The sequence below is a fragment of the Sinocyclocheilus anshuiensis genome, unplaced genomic scaffold (assembly GCF_001515605.1).
Source record: "Sinocyclocheilus anshuiensis isolate Anshui unplaced genomic scaffold, SAMN03320099.WGS_v1.1 scaffold1154, whole genome shotgun sequence".
NCBI lineage: Eukaryota > Metazoa > Chordata > Actinopteri > Cypriniformes > Cyprinidae > Sinocyclocheilus > Sinocyclocheilus anshuiensis.
The window spans coordinates 2,231,225-2,248,724 of record NW_015542345.1 but is presented as its reverse complement, the minus strand read 5'-3'; the positions used below and the strand labels follow the sequence as shown (position 1 = coordinate 2,248,724).

The following is a 17,500-nucleotide window of genomic DNA, read 5'->3' as shown; positions in this document are numbered from 1 at the left end:
ATGCTGGCAGAAATAGCCAATTGTCATAAACAATAAATGTAAAGTAGTTTTGGCAGTGAAGCGGTAACCTATAAATCTACTATACGACCACTTTGGTTTTAAAGCCGCACTTTATTCAGTATATGCCAACTGCAGCACATTTGATTGTGACTGTGATAAGCGCTCATTCATTTCAAACAGTACAAAAAAATTCTAGCTCAGAGGAGAAAATCATAAAGCTAAATTATGTATCACAATTGCGAATAAGCTGTCATGGTTAGATTTGTTTTGAATATACAAAATATGTTTTTCCTTAAGGGCTGTATTGTTTTGTGGAATGTAGTTAAACAGGTTTGAAAACGGTATCTCTTTCTTCAACTTGGCAATTGTAGCAGACTGTGTACCCAGATAGCCTCTGCTTTGTCTCTGATAAAGCACCTTATTTGATGGTGGTGCTTAGCTTTGCCAAAACAATGCTAGATGACTCTGCTAGCCATTTTTTATTGCCAGACTTTACTGACACTTTTATTATAGCCCATCTTTCATTAGCAGAAGAGGGTGTAAAAAGAAATACACTGCCCAATAAATATGCACACTGTTCCATTGCTTAATCAATGTTTTCTGGCACGTTTTTTCATTTCCATGATAGTCTTTAAAGTTAGCACAATATTTAATAGTTAAACATTAGACTACTTGTTGGTTTAAGCGCTTAATGTTAACTGTTGAAATGATGCACCTTAAGGTCTATTTACCGGTAAAAACACAAATCTCTTTATGCTTTTTGCTAGATAAGCAAACCAAACCTCTAAATCAACTTAAGTGACTGTAATTGACCGAGAGCAAACATTGAGGAATGTGAACGAGGGGCCATTGGACATGCAAGCGTCAGAACAAAAAGAACATATACTCCAGACTTTAAACAAGCGATCTGTCTGTGCATTACACAGGTCTTAAGCAAACATTTATGTGTGTTTTAAAGTCGAAGACTAAGTCTGTCCTGTGCTAACTCTTTTATTGGATAATTTCAGGTGACAGGGTGGCTTGACGGACAGGCTTGTGCCTGTTTCTGCTCAGGGGAAACTTCTTACCCTTGCCCTTCCTGGCGATCAATTACCCCAGTATTTTGAGCCCGTTTTGTTTGCATGGCTCTCTGTCAGCTTGCAATATTATACCACTTTCAAGGTTGCCTAGGCTCACATCTGCCCTCTGAATGAGCTGTTGAGCTGTACTCCTCCAGGAGTAGAGGGAGTGAGCTCCGTCCTGAAAGCCTCCGTCAACTCGATCACTTAGAAAAACTGAAATCCAAGTACACTTGACTGACCCCTTCATCACAGGAGCTCCAGCCCACACGGATCCTAAATTATGGAGGTGTCTCTGTGCAGAATCTGTTTGAGGGCTTAACTCTTGATTCATACCATTAGATAAGCAATGAGGCCTATCAGTTGTACGACTGATTAGATTCACCGATGTCTGATGGTCTTTTAACCGTCTGGGATTTGAAGATCAAGCGGCGTTCTCTTCATCTGGGATATTTTTTCTTCATTCCCGATTCATTACGTTGCGAGTCCAAAGTAATTAAAGAAATACAAGCGTGGTTTGTGTTGGATGACGCTTCTGTGACATTGCAACATTTGTGTGAAGTTCGAATTCCACATGGTTGTCGTGCATCTCAGCTGTAAGTAATTCCGTCTGAGGGAGTTTACGGACCGAGACTCATTAGTTAAGGGCTTGCAAGGAAAGTTCCTGATAAATTTGCTGCCCTATATTGTGCTTCCCTCTCCGCAGCTGCACTGAGATCCATCCCAGAAATCTTGAACACTCATGGGCCTCTTTCCTCAATTCTGTTCCGCAAGCATTGAATTAGGGCTAGACATATACAAGAGTCCTCAACGGGTTTGTCATTTGGCTCAAGTATCTAAGTAAAACTAAAGCTAGTTTCCGTCCAGAGTGGCGTAACAGGTCAATCTAATGACCTGAATCACTTTTTGTCTGTCATTTTCCCGAATTGTGTTTGGGTTTGGCTTGTGATGTCTGGGTGGTGCAACGGGCTAGGAGACGCATAATGGTCCAGTGCATGTGGCCTGCAGTAGAGGCCGCCCTAGAGGTTCTTGTTTATAGTTCCCAGAGGACCACAGGGAGCCATAACTCATCCTGGGATGATGAGCAAACTCATGGGCCTGGAATCCGCAGCGAGACTGCACTTTTTCTTTCCATTCGTTTTCCTTTTTCCCTTTAACGTGCAACCCCTTGGTGGGGGGATCCTGGTTAAGTGGTCACGGGTGTGAAGAGTAACGTTGCTTTTCTCCTCGGATCAGGAAACATGATGGAGCAGCAACTGATATGGTCCACCCATAAAAAGTCCCGAAAAGATAAAAACATCAGTCTGTGGTCTGGATAACAGCTTAAAGGCACTGCTTCTGCAAAACTCTCTAGAATAATTGTTCCAGGCTATTGTTCTTATCTGTAACACTGTTTCTGTTCTCTTACAGCCCCTTTACCATTTTTCTGCCACCTCATCACACTTGTAATGCCCATATTTTCTTTATTAATGTCCATTTATGGTTTAATAGAGACTACCACGGATAGTAAGGAGAAGCTTTGTATTGATTATACATTGAAACCCTGGCCTACATGCTGACAAATATCAATGAAGTGTGTTTTTGGCAGACAGCTCTCCATCGACTGGCAGGAGATCATCTCATCTCGTCAGACCCCTTAAAACCTGCTTTCAATGCCACTGTGTGTGTCCCTTCTCAAAGTACCGACAAGAAAATCTACCCTTGTGTCTTTCATGGGTATCAATTTAGGTAGAAAGAAACCATTACCTATTATCAACCCCAAGAATCTACATTAACTAGGAAAAGTTCATAATCGCAGATGCAGGTATTAAAGAGAGGCTTTCGTAATGAGGCTATGGCGTTATGAACATATTGGGTGTCAGCAGCACACTGTAGCAGATTGAATAATTTGCACTCAGGAGATGGTTATGGATTACTCAAGGGGGTAATTTGAGGGTGTGATCCAGCCCAGCAGGTCACTACTTTTAATTTTTCTTTATCGGGTGTGAAATCTGTTGCTCTAAATGGCTTCTCATCACACCTTCGCTGAGTCGCAATGCTGATTAGCATGCGGTAATTATGCTAGGTGTTAATGTTAACTGCGGTGTCTCTGTAAACTGAACATATGTTCACAGGATGTTTTTCTTGATTCATATTTCTAGACTCAAGCCTTATTGTTTGTTTGATGTTTGGCTTTGGTTCTTTTTACTCCAAGGTTAGTGATGATGACCCTTTTTAAATGAAAACAGACGCCACTGACTCCATCCAAGCACGCACTGGATGTTCAGAATAATCAGTGCATGACTTCTTAATCAGCTCTACTTTGTAGTACATTGTGCTATTTTATTTATTTTTTGCCATGTCAAGTCATTGGACTTGGTTAAACTTAATTCATATTTTAGGTTGCTTTCTATATTCTGTTTGATAGTGTAGTTTGTGGCTTTGAAAAGTTTGGTAGTATTTTGCATCCTTAATTAACAGTGTGATTTTGGTTTGTTTAAAAGTATCCTTTCAGTCAACCATCAGTGATTTTCTGTGTTTAATGCAAAACATAAGTGTATTCCATAAGTAAGTAATGCAAAATAAAATCTGATTCACATTAGTTCCATTTTGTGTGTTCTTTTGGAACTATTATATTTCAAAACTCTTTGGAGCGTCATGTGTTCATGTTGAAAAACATTGTGTTCAATTCACTGGTTTTAATGTGAACAAGAGGGAAAGGTAATGAAGTGTCCCTTACACCCACGGTTTCTCGCGCACATGGCCGCTAAAAAGAAAGCCCGCAAGCTATTGACTTATCCCTGAAATCGAGTAAGCTAAGTATTTCGTATTAGGTCAAATAACATGCAGTAGAGAGTGGTCAAGAATTCTCAGTGTACAACTAAGCTGATTACATTATTTAACTGTCACTGAAGGCACTCAGGGACGTGAGACTACTGCATATGAAGAAATTAGTTATTTATTTGGCATTCATTAAACATTTACAGCTCAATATTTCTCACCTCATCAGAACAGAGTTGAGACCATGTTCTTACATCCTTTAAAATGAGTACTAATTGCCCTCAAATTTAAATCCTGTTCCAAATTTCCATCTGTTGATGATTTTTGGTGGATTTTGAATCAGAGTGTTAATTATTAGCACTACATGTTTCTTTCATTAAGAGATTAAATGTCTATTTCATTTATTTTTAATGAAAAATGCAAATATTATTTAATTTTTTTTTGTATAGAAATCATGTGAAAGGTCATTGCATATTTAACAGTTTTTATTTATGAAGTGCTAGTTAGCATGCGTTAGATTGACTGTGTGTCCACCATCTGTATGCAGCCTCAGGGTGCTGTGACATCATGACCACTCCAACAGCAAGCCTCCAGGTTTGAATGGTGCTGTTTTTCCTCTCTGTCGGAGTGGAGTGTCTTCTGAGGTGTCTTATTCTGCATGACGTGAAGTGTTCACTCTTAGTGTTTAATGATACATCTAAAATGCAGTGTAGGTGAGAGCAGCATTAATATTTGACCTTTACCCTCTTTATTTTAATACAAGCTTGCCTCTGTCTGCCTTTTTGTTATTATAGATCCCATACTAATCATTTTAGATTTTTATAGTATACTTGCCATGCTATCTAAGTAATTGAAAACTTGAGTGGTATATAGCAATAATTTAGCATGATCTCAAATGTCTGACAATTATGAGTTCTAATATGCCATTGCAGCCTCAATAATTGTTCATCTGCAGCATGGTGCTAGCAGATCAGGCATTCTGTTCACTGGTAAAATGTATTGAATGTGCTGAGAGTCACTTTGGATAAAAGCATCTGCCAAATGCATTAATGCATAGCAGTGTAACTCTTATCCAGAGCTAGTAGAAGGAGATCAAACCTGTTTGAGGTTAGCCCTGCGAGTCTAGGAAAGCCTAAGGTCCCTTATGGCCAGATTTAAATATTCACAAGGATATCCGAGAGAGGGAACTTGTAGCCACACGTCTGCTTCACTCTTATGAATATTTATCCATTTGCAGTTGGTTCTAGAACATAACAGGGTGTTGTAGAGCAGCGTCTGTTTCTGACAGTTTGTGAGCGGCCCATCTGTGGCTTCCACCTCCAAGAAAGCTTTTTTGGTTTACATGGATGACTCGCAGAGGTTCCTGGGAATCCCATACCAACGAGAAGATCCCAGCACAGAATTACGCTGACTGTTAGCAAATTTTACTGATTGTTTTAAAGGCTCTTAAAGCTCATAAACTGGGTAGTAAACCATTGTTTTGGCAGGTTAAGGACCAAGCAGAATTGACTGGTTAATGTAATCACATGGGCAAAGAGAGGGTTTATTTGGGGATTGTCTTTTGCACAACAATAAATGGGGTCATGGTTGGTTTTCATTGCAGGACACTCTGAGGAATGAAGCTCTTGGATGCATTATCTTTATGTGCTCTCTGTTGGGGTTATTCAAAGTGCATGCAACTCGCAACACAAGATAAAACTGAAGAGTTAGAGATCCAACTGGAATACATTACTTTGCTCATGGGTCAACCTGAAGAAAGGTCCCCATGTGTAACTCTTTCTCCAAATGCATACAGTAGTACAATATCTCTATTCTGCTGTCATAATGTAGATTAAGTCTGAAAACAATGCATCTCTGGTCATTAGTCACCGAGACAAGAGCATTCATCCCTTTTTCAGAGCGCCTACGCTGTATAAGCAGCCCAGGAGAGGCATATCCCTACCACACTCAGCCAGAAGAAAGGCATCAGCAAAACCTCCAAACCACACAGCCGTGACAGATTGGATTCCTCTGTGTTCATGCATGCACAATGTACACATTTTTAATCGTCATTGCTTAGGTCTATTGCCTGTGGGCAAGGAGTAGTATGCATGCAATTATCGTTTTCATCAACTGATGATGTTTCTAAACCTGTCAGTTTGATGCAGAGATTTTTTATGCTTCTTTACCATGTTATTTCCCTCACAGGTGTTTTTGCTGTGATGCAACACCGTCAGAAGGTATTGATCTTGCAAATGAGGATGCTGTCTATTCCTGGACATTGCAGTGCTCTGTTAGAAATAGGGCTGCAAGATTTGGAACAAAAGTCATATAACGAGTGATTATGATTTGAATTGCGGTAAGATAAACTTTTAACATCTCATATTGCTACTGATTAGATATCAAGGCAAAAAAAATCTGCTGCCAGTTGAAAAAGTTACTCTTTGAATGTTTTGTATAAGAATCAAGTCATGCCTTTCTAATTGGACTCTCATTGGACTCTTCATTGGAATTAGTAATTATTAATTTGCTTATTTATTAATTTTAATTAATTAATTAATTAATTTATGGTGGAAAACTGAAATTGTTACTGTTTGTATTATTATTTTATTTATTTATTTATTTAAAAAATGTTTAAATAGTAATTACAAACGTAATACATTTGTTATATTCTGTCGTACTTTCAAGTGGCATTGCTTGATGTTAAATCATCCAGCTTTTATTTTCTAAAAAAAAAATAAAAGCTGGATGATTTAACATCAAGCAATGCCACTTGAAAGTACGACAGAATATAACAAATGTATTACACTTATCTGTCCACAAAAATGCTAAAAGTTATGCGAGTGTGGAAATAAAGTAAACCTGGCACATTCAGATTTTTTTCACTCTTAATGTAAAAATCGTAGCCTTTTGTGGTTTAATAGTCACAATAGTTCAATTTTATTTCAATTCCTTGTGCAGTCCTTTCAAATCAAAATCTTCCTGCTCACATTAGTATATTTATGTAACCAAACTGTAGAATGATTCATTTATGACACTTGATTTACATTGCAGCAGCTGTAATGGTTTTTAAATACAGTGTTCTTTGAAAACCAAAACACATTAGCCCTTAGCATCTCATAAGTTGGCGGCACACCATCTAGCCTCCTTAACGGCAAAAACATATTTCGATAGATGGAAAGACCGCAGCACTTAAACGGTTGGCAGGAAGAATAGGATTTTGTAATCCAACATGATGTAAGGTCCAGCATTTGTGCTTTGGAATAGTGATCGGTTGGAAAGGCAGTTTGTCTGTCAGCTCTCTCCATCGTGTTGTCAGACACAGCCAATCATCTGAAGCTGGATCCTAACAGGCAAAAAGGGCTTGAAGAAGGGAAAGAGCAAGTGCGAATGCAGCTAGCAATTACTATTTCGTGGTCCCCTTGTGAGGCACATTCAAAGTAAATAATTAAGCTTTTCACAGAAGAAACATCAACCCATTTAAACAAGCTGCTAAAGAGGCACTGGGAGTGATTTGAGGGACTGGCCTTGAGACAAAAACAAATTAGAGAGTAGCCAAGGACATCTCACTTGTTTAGAGAGTGTGTGTGTGTGTGTGTGTGTGGAGCAGTCTGTCAATGTGTGTGAGTGGGAGATAAAAAGTGTGCAGTGTTTTCCCGACTTTCTATATTGCTATAACTCTTTTTCAACCCTTAGCGTCTTGAATGATGTGCTAGTCGGCTATGCAAGGACAGAGAATTACTGTAGCCCATCCCGTGTTGAACCCTGGGAATTCAGAGCTACATCATTGTGTCAAGCAGTCAGGAATGCTCCGCCGACTGTGTGGTAGCATATTTCACAAGGAACCGCGTGCTGCCAAAATCAGGCGCCCGCTTCCTCTTCCTCTGAAACACACTGATACTCTCTGTTGGCTGAGTCCACTTTTTATTTCTGCCTGCTCTGCCACATCACTCCGCACTTCCCTACATCATCTTCATCATCATCATCTAACCCCTAAATTCAGCATTTAGTAGCCCGACGGTAATCGATCTTCTCGAGAGAGCGAGACCTCTCTGTGGATCTATCTAAAGTGCAGCAGATTCTGGTTTCTTCTTCTCAATTCCCTGAAGTAACGCTGGTGGGGTTTGGGTATCTGCCACCTTCCTGGATTAAAGCCTCGCTCTCATGCATGTTATGGGTGCCGTATGCTCTGGCATACGGACTCAATTACCATACAAAGCCATTCTGTAATGCGGCGGTTATACGCGCTCCACCTAATTGACCCTTGTTGTGCTGAAAGATTTCTGGACGGCTAGGGGCACCTCAGAGCTGCGGAGCGAAGCTCACTCATCATTCCAACCGCACGGGCCTCTGCCCTTCAACGTGACATATGAACATCATTATCACGTACACATGCCACTCGGATAAAATGGTTTCTCCAGACCCCTTCGCTAAATTGTAGCCGGATCCTAGTGTTGCATCGATTCTGCTTTAATTACCTCTTCTGTGGTATATGTGAAAGTATTTGCTTGGGCTGAATAGCGGCAACAGAAATGTGGTTATCGGTCACATGCCCTTACAACTTGTTTCAAATCTAATGTGTTCCTGACCCAACTAGCTTTAATTTTTGAGGTGTGTCTTGGTGAGAACAGCGTGAGGTTACATGCCCGTGAGGAACAAATGGTTGCGTAGTGAGATGACTTCTCTAATCTGTGCTGGAGCATGTGCTTGAGTTACAGGCCTGTTTCTGTGCCAGTACTGCTGCTGCTAATGAGAAACATTTTGATATCAAAGGATGTGCAAATCTTACACCGTATTCCTCTTTATCAAGACAAACTGGTGAATAGAGCAGCTACTCTTAGTTTTCTTAATTTTAAATTGCGGTCGGAAAATCTTAATCATTAGCCTTTATTTTGTGTCAAAATAGTAAGGCATGTTGGGAATCAGTATGGTATTAGTGTCCAAAGTGCTTTGTAACACTTTACAATAGAGTTCATTAGTTAAGACTATGGCTAAAATAAACATACAGTAAGTAGTACTAATTAATTTCTAGTAGTACTAATAAAGTATTAATTTCTTAAAAAAAAAAAAACTTGATTCTTTTGAATGGTGGTATGTATAATTTAACATTAACCAAGATTGGTAAATTAATTTTATTTACTAAAATGAACAAATTGAGCCTTGTTTGCTACCAGTAGTGCTACCAGTGCTTCTAGGTGCTGGTTGTGAGCCACTGATGTGAATTTTGGCCTATTTGGAAGCCATTGCTTGTTTGAAGCACTGCCATTTGCTATCCAAGGGTGAGGGGAGGTTTGTTAGGCATTCGCTGCCAAAACATTTCAGTCAGTCTCTGCATATCCACCTCTGCAAGTTTTAGAGTAACGATACCTTAGTCTTCTGTCATAACTAGCCCACCCACGTAATTGAGTTAGTCAGCCCAGCCAGTTTCTCCGGAAGCATTCTCCAGAGAGTATATGAAATCAGACACAGACATACACAGGTATTAGAGATATTAGATATTTTTAGGAAATAGAATTATCATCCAAAGGCTTGCTATTTATCATTCCAAGTCGACATTTCTTGATGCAAATTTGGAAACAGGCCCAGATTCAAGGTCACTGAATGTATATCTATGACTGTGTGAAGTGGGTACAGAGTCCAATGCCTGTGCAACAACAGAGAGTGTGTGTGTGTGTGTGGCATTCTGCGGTCTACAGCTCAAACCTTAATCACCTCCCCAAATAAACAGACCCTCCTGTTAATGATCCATGTAGCCATTTTACACGGCAGTGTTCCCCAAATAACTTTCTGTTGCCTTTTTAAAAGTAGGGATTTTAACAGGTGCCACTTTTTCTAGCTCAGGAGCATAGCTGCTGACCAATCAATTTCCCCGATGGTAATCCTTTGTCTGAAAGGATCCTGTTTCCTATCAATTAATGTAGACTGGTGTTCAGAGACTGCTTTTGTTTACAGCCTTGCGGTGAACAACTGGCCTATCTAACCTTCAAATGAAATGCCATGGTGCCCTAAAACCCAGGAAAAACAAGGGTTGGGTTATCAATACATAATGCATGATTTGATTGGATTCTGATCCAGAAACTCTTTGTGTGATTTAGGGTTGGGTATCGAAAACCGGTTCCATTTTAGAACCGGTTACAAATTTCCAAGAACTGGGTATTCGATAATACGTCTGCATTTTGATTCTGCTTACCGATTCCTGCGTTCGCATTTTAAAGTGATTTAAGTGCAGGAACAGAAAGAACTTGTTAATGTTAATCAAAGAACAAAAGAAAACCATTAACTGATCTTCTTGATTGAATATATTTAATACTTTTAATTAATGAATCTATATTGTATTTATGAAAAGAAAACTATGCAGTTTTTAAACCTTTAATTACAGTTTCTGTAACTGAAATTTGGTTCAGTTGTATTTATTTATGCTATTGCTAATTGATTTGATTAGTGTTGTCAAAAGACTTCGGTACCAAGTCGGTACTAAAAAAATTAATAGGTTATGGTACCAGGTTTTTTTTAAGTATAGTGGTACCGAGTACCCGGTCAACCAGCAGGAGGCGCTTGATGCGCTATCCGAAAGGTGCACAGATGCACTCCCTTCATACATTGGTTTATTTGTGGCGCCCGCCACAATATCAAAACTCACCGCCAAAAAGATATTTTCCAAAAGGCTTTGACTTCGTTGATTAAACATGAGCATTGCACGGTGTGGGTGTTTTTATATCACTGTATTTCTGAAGGAAACCGACTGTCTTCAAAAAATTATGGATGTCATTTACATTTCATCTTGCCTGTAATGCCTGAGCAGCGTTTGTGAATGCAGCGCTTATTTGATTACAGCCGTTACCGGGGAAACCTCTATCTCTCCCACTCTACAAGCGCCTCCTGCTGGCAGAGAATGAATTTGCATATATATATATGCCACCACAAATAGAGTGCAAGTCTGTGGGAAACACCGCTTGTGTTATGAATATTATTCAATATTTTAATTTGAATGTTGGATTGAAATGAACATCGCTGTTATTAGAGTAGTTAATCGTTAGCATAAGCACGGCTAACGCTAATATAACGAGCATTAGAATGAAGTTTCTTTATTAACTATTTAATGCTCCTATAACTTTTATTAGGGTAAAAAATACAGGAGGACATGATGATATTTACTATTTTTACAGACCAGAGGCTTTTAAATGAATTGTGAATCTAAAATATGCATGTTAGAGAATGTACAAATGGTTAACATTGTTTGTGTCATATCAGTCAGAAAAGCAGTTCTGGGCTTTTTTTTTTTTTTTTTAGCTAACTTAGTTAGTTGTTATTCCTGGCTGAATAACTCTAGAAGGTTTTAAAAGCCCTTTAAAATTAAATATGTACACAGTTTGGATTAAATTGAAGTATAGTCACATTTTTTAATTAGCATGTTTTTGTGTTTTGCTTTGGTACCGAAATTGGTACAGAGAACCGTGGATTTTCACTGGTATTGGTACAGAATACTGAAATTTTGGTACCGTGACAACACTAGATTTGATTGTTCCAATTTTATTACTGACTGTTTACTTGTCTTTAACACTTTAATATTTGAAATTTATATTAGTTTAGTTGTTTTTGCTGTGGTATTTTTGTTAAAAGCATAGGCAAAAGTTCCTCTTGTAGGCCTAAGTATTCTCTAGGCTGCTGGTTTTTGCTTATGTTATTCAGCTGCAACAGAATGCAGAAAGACACAGAATAAATGTTTGAGATTGAAATGTTTGTCTTCATTTTTTATATTGAATTTTTTATCTTATTGGAATCAAAACTAGGAATCAATAAGAATCGGAATCGATAAGCAGAATCGAAATCGGAATCGATAAAATGCAAACGATACCCAACCCTAGGATTTGTATATGATTCATTTGGATATATTTTAGATATATTTTAAGAGATATAATAAACAAAATTGAAACAATGTGCTTATTATGTGCCTTTTTAAAATAAATAAACAATGTGCCTTTTAAAATAAGCGGCTATACTAGTTGCACTGTATGTGTTTAGTTCACGTACAAGGTTCATAAGAGTCATTTGTTTTGCAATTCTTCTGCGGTACACGTCGTTGTTTTTTTCTTATTGCATTAAATTTGGACCATAAACTCTGGTAAAACATCACTAATATGATCAAAAAGTATGAGCAAAAGGTACTGAACTCCATCATAATATGAGAAGATCTCTCACTACGCTGTCAGAAAGCTCCTCCCACCATCACATATTCACATTGGGGAAATGCACGGTTCCAAAAAATCAATCCTGTTGAAAAGCTTAAACTCACGTGTCCTCCTGGGTCTTACAATGGCGGAGATATGACTGTGCAGTGACTCAAGCTTATTCATAGGCCCGGGCTGGAATGTGTTGTCACCTCCAGACATGGTGTGAGTGTAAACGCATTCAGTCCTCATGGTGCCACATCCACTACTCTCTTCAAAAAGTCCACAAGAGAACCCCGTGGAGCCGACAGACCCCTCTGGTTTATCTCGTCACAGAAGATAAAGAGCTGGAAGCAAGACGTAACAGTGAAATACGGCCATAACTGCAGGGAGTCGTAAATCTCTAGCTTGGCTCTGCGCAAGCAGAGGCCTCTGGTTGGGAGGGTTATCCATCGCACGGTAGAGGACAGGCAGTGCATCACTCTTCCAGACTGCGAAAAGCAGGAGCTTATGAAAGGGAAAGAACGTTTACCTCACTGCTTATCAATGCACTCACGCTGCTTTATAAAGAACCACATGCCCTCAAGTATGGCATGAGGTTAGGAAATCCTCTTAGCCACTTTTTTCAATTCCTTTGTTTATGACCTATAATTGCATTTTGATTTCTTCTGTGTACCTCTGTGTACCAACTGAAAACTGACCACCATTTTTGGTTGTTATGAATGGACATGCAGACTAAGTTTCATGAGTCTGTGTATACATTTTAGGCTTAGTGGTAATCAAATGTTATTTAGCTTCGAGATGGAATATGTCCTTTTAAAATAAATTGGACCCACGTGTAGTTTGTTCATTAAATGCTTTGGTTTTTCCTAGAATGTTATTCAGACTCACAGGAAATCTGAAGTATAGAGACATGCCCAAAAAGCTGCATTCCTCCACACAGCCTTAAACGGTATGCTTACTGTTTTCCTTCGAAATCGCTGTCGTTTTCAAGGCCTTGTCTTAATTGCAACCAGCATTCAAAAGCACATTTAAAATAATCAAATAGCCTAATGCAAGATTAATGAAAATTCTGTAAATGAATAAGTATTTCCAATAGCTAAAACTAGTAATTATGTTGGCCTCAAGCTGAGCCTCTGAAAGACGTTTTGTACTCCGATGCTTGTAAAAGGAAGTCGGAACAGCTGCATTAGACTGTGATAAAACCCAAACTTCCTCCGTTTCTATCAAGCTCCTTTATCTAATTCCTTCCAAAAGTTCAACAACTTAGTCTTACTCTAATTATTAGAGGAAATTAATTAAGCCATCAATGTGATAACATGAATTATTCACATGGGATGACTGACGGCCAATCTGAACTGAGAACTATCATCCCCGTGCCTCTGAGGACCCCAGACAGCAAAATGTGTTCTCTTTGACCCCAATTACTTGATGTTCTTTAACACCAACTAATCAGCAGAAGTAGAGTAACTGGCCTCCAGTAACTATATTTTATCCCCAACCTAGCAGTCATAATAGCACAGAAATAGTGGGTGAAGGCTGGCTAATCTTGTTAGTTGAAGGTCTGACCTGACATTGAGCAGCTTGAGTAACTGAAGGAATCATTATTGGGCTGATTTCTGCTGAAGCAAATGGTCATCTTTCATCTGATTATAATCATTCCCTTTTCAGTGCCTCTTAAATCTACTCTCCATAAAATGCATGTCCCTATATTTCTACAAACTGTAGAATATGAATGTTTTATCTAGGTGAGAAGAGTGTATGAATTTTTGATGTGCATAGAGGGCTGTTTAAGGAACTCTGTGAATGAGAACTGATTTAAAAGCCATTATATCCATGCTGAATATTGATAAGAGGCAGTGCTGCACCTGTTTGGCGAGTTCATAACAGCTTTTTTCACATTATTAGATTTATGTATAAAAATGTGTGGATTTAGCGGCAGCGACAAGCACACCATCTACATTTTTTTCCCATATAAAAAATATTGGGAGGCAGCAGAATTATACTTTAGTCACAATAATAGAAAACCCAACTACAATATGTTTTAAACCAGCTTTCGAATTTGCAAGCAATATGAGCAAACCAAATTCCCTTCGGCATGAAAATACTGACTTTTTAAAGTGGTTTCACATTCTGTACGCCCATAAATGGTGACCCAAATTGTGTACAGTGATAAGAGAAGTCAGTCTGAACACAAATGTCGCTTCTCCCATGGCTAGAATGATGCAATATGCATATTTGTGGATATCCATGCACATTCCCGTGCAGTAGCATATGAAAGTCTGTGAAAGATTAGCTTTTCCCAGTATCAATATGCAGCCATATCGTTATTGAAAGTGTCTCTAGTGGTTATCTCATCGTTGTCCAACTGCTAACCTACATCCTGTACCCCCATATAACCTCTGCAGTGGTGAAGCCAGATAGTGGGCTGTTGTCTCTAAAATATCTTGACTGAATCACACAGCAGGGAAGCAGAACCCACTATTTCCTGCTCCCTTTTTGATTTTTACAGCATTTTTCATCCTTACTACTGGAGAAAGCTATAATATCGAAACAGATTTAAGGCTGATTCGTATCAAATGTGTTGATAGTATTTTATGGAGCAGTTAGTTAAGTGGTATTGCAAGCCTCTATAAATGACTGGATAAAGAATGATGTTAATGCATGAAAATGTATGAAATATTCATAGCTTGTTATACTTCCCCAGCATTTCCTTAGGCAAAGACTGAGGATAAAAAGCGATCTGAGTTTATTTGTAATTTAGGAACCTCTTGGAAATGCTGGAGACAACAGTAGCAAGTAGCAAATAAATGATAGATTGCTAGAGTTTTTTGGCTGAAATTTGTGCATGAACTCAAAGACGCTGAACGTTGTACAAAACATGACCTGGACATATCCTGTTTAACCTTTTTATGTTTCCTCCTGTTTCCACAGAAATGTTGATGGAATCCACCACAGCCACCGCAGAGCTTGGCTGGACAGTATATCCAGTGTCGTCAACAGGTGACAGCAGTATAAGTGTAAGTTATCTTTATATTAACAGATTTCTGAGGTTGCATGAAATGATCCATTAATGCTTCTTCTCTAGCAATTGTGACAGAACCTGGATGTGAATCCTTACCATATAGTGCCTCAAAGACTAGGTTTCATTAATCTAGGCTCACGCCTGCTCAGCACCCACTAGCCAGGGAGTAATTAATCGCCTTCTCCCCTACACCAGGATCTACTGTATGTTTTCCGAATGGATCGGGGGAAGAAAAATATATTCCTGAGTAATTTGCTGGTGTATTTCTGAAAAACAACTCCCTGTTTTATTCAATTATTTATGCTTCTGTGTCTGTTTTGGGGGATGGTTTAAATTATACCATTCCATGTGTCTGGAAGCAGTAAAATAAATGGAAGACTGCGAGAGCGAGAGAGAGAGACTAAAAAAGTGGAGCAAGAAAAGAGGTTCGAAGGCTGACAGTGTGGTTGAGCAACTTCAAAGTTCTTCAGATATAATTTTGCTCACCATCTTCTCTTCGAACCTTAGGGCATGCAGCGTTTTTTTTTTTCAGTGCTGATTGGAGCAATCAATATCAAAGAACAAAGAGGTCCGGTGTCTCCGGGTCTGAGACTCTGGATTCAATAAGATTCACCACTCCTTTTCCTCTATAACAAAAGAATTACACATGCTTTGCGTCACCGTATCTTTTTCATCTTTACAACTGCAAAGGTTTAACAAAACAACTGCGAACGTCGAATTATTTCAATGCCACAGCTAATAGCTAGATGGAATGACTTAATATAAAGTGTGAAATGAAATATCACATGGTTCAGATGCAAAACATATTGCCTGTTTTGACACATTCAGAAACGTACTGTAGATGTCTAAAATGGCCTCAACATCTCAGAGGAAATGGATTCTTCAGTGAGGAATGCTGCTGAGCGGTTCAACTTTCCCTCGGATTCATTTTTTTTCAATTATTCTGCTGTCTGATACCAGATATTTACGAAGAGCATATACATTTTCTTAAATGAAATGAGATATAGAGAACAGTCATAGGAAGACACAGCACACTTTAACTTTAGTCGGGGAATGGCGGTCCCTCACAGCAGCACTAAACAGGTGGGATTCTGTAAACCTTATCGAGAGAAAGGCCTTAAGTTATTGTCTTACCCCCCTGCAGAGCCTTGTGGGCTAAATTAAAGTATCAGTGTCAGTCAAAATATAGAGCACTCCATCAACAGTTGGCTTTCATGCCACCGAATAGGTTTGCAAAACAAACCCCTGTTGCTGTCAAGGAGAAAATATCTAGATGAGGTTCGTTCACGCATTCATTCTTTCATTCACTCGCATTTGTGACCTGAATTTATACTAAACCCCTTGATGTTTCATGCAGGTGGAACATACTGTATAGAGCAGTGTAATTATGGAAGCTAACACCTACATTAAAGCAATATTTATGGCAACCCTTTATCACAGCCAGGTGTGAGGAGCACATACGTCATGTGCTTTCTGCTGTTATTATGTTTGACTGTACTTAGTACTCCACTACGTAGAGGCTTGTTTGGACCTGCACATCATTTCAGCTTTTCAAATTCTGTTATTTCAGATATTGTTTAATAATTTGAAGACTCATTGAAATCAAAGTTGGAATTTGCTCGCTTTTAATTTGGTCTGATTTTTGGCCATTTGTATAACTTGTAAAGAGGCATCAAGTAATTGATTTAAGCAGCTTAATAGAATCAGACACATTCTTCATGTTTACTTTAAAAACAACAAGAAAGTAAGTGGTAGAGAAAAGGTTAAGTTGGAGAGCAATTTCAAGCAGCGTTATGTGAACCTCCTTATTCATTCTCTTAACCTCACAGTTTAAATCAACAAAAAGCTTAAAGTATTTTAAGTTTCCTCAAGGGCACTTCATAAATGGTTATTTCATCACGTTAAAAGATATATAAACACAATTTTCAGTTGTTTTACAGCACTGGGAGCATTTTATGTAAAGACCGGTAGGACGTAAACATTTTATTTAGGATGACATATTGTTGATTTGTAACTGCTATGGTGTGTGCACATCCTCAATAGGCTGCAAATTAAGTCATTACCGGCTTAGTTAGAGAACAGCGTTGCAGGAAACATTACAAATGTGTGTAAATGTCACCATGTTCAAACTCTGTTTTGGTCATGCATCTAGACTCGTTGCTTACTGATGCAGAACATGAAAATAAGCCAGTAGTACATTTGTGTAACGAATCGCTGTGATAGTGTGGCCCTCACTAGACTGCCTCTGTCATTAATCATCTGTGACTGTGTTTGCATGCTTGTAATCTGCTACTGTCTGTTTTGCAAGTAATAATGAACAATGAAATGAACTTTGATACTGTAAAGGGGGGAACATGCTGACAAATGCGCTCTGTTAAAGGGTTAGTTCACCCAAAAATATAAATGGTTGTCATTTACTCATCCTCATGCCTGTTCAGTCCTGTATTATTTTCTTGGAAAATGATGAAGAATGCCTCTTTATCCCCCCCCCCCCCCCGGGCCCCGCGGAT

At 38.8% G+C, this 17,500-nt stretch overlaps 1 protein-coding gene across 1 annotated transcript in view; it reads left to right on the top strand.

Moving 5' to 3' along the window:
• The window catches only part of LOC107691322 (ephrin type-B receptor 2), a 170,916-nt gene that overhangs the window by 53,934 nt on the left and 99,482 nt on the right, over positions 1-17,500 (top strand). The window contains exon 2 of the mRNA XM_016489871.1: positions 14,900-14,985. Within this exon, the coding sequence (XP_016345357.1) occupies positions 14,900-14,985 (86 nt within the window). The remainder of the gene's footprint in view (positions 1-14,899; positions 14,986-17,500) is intronic.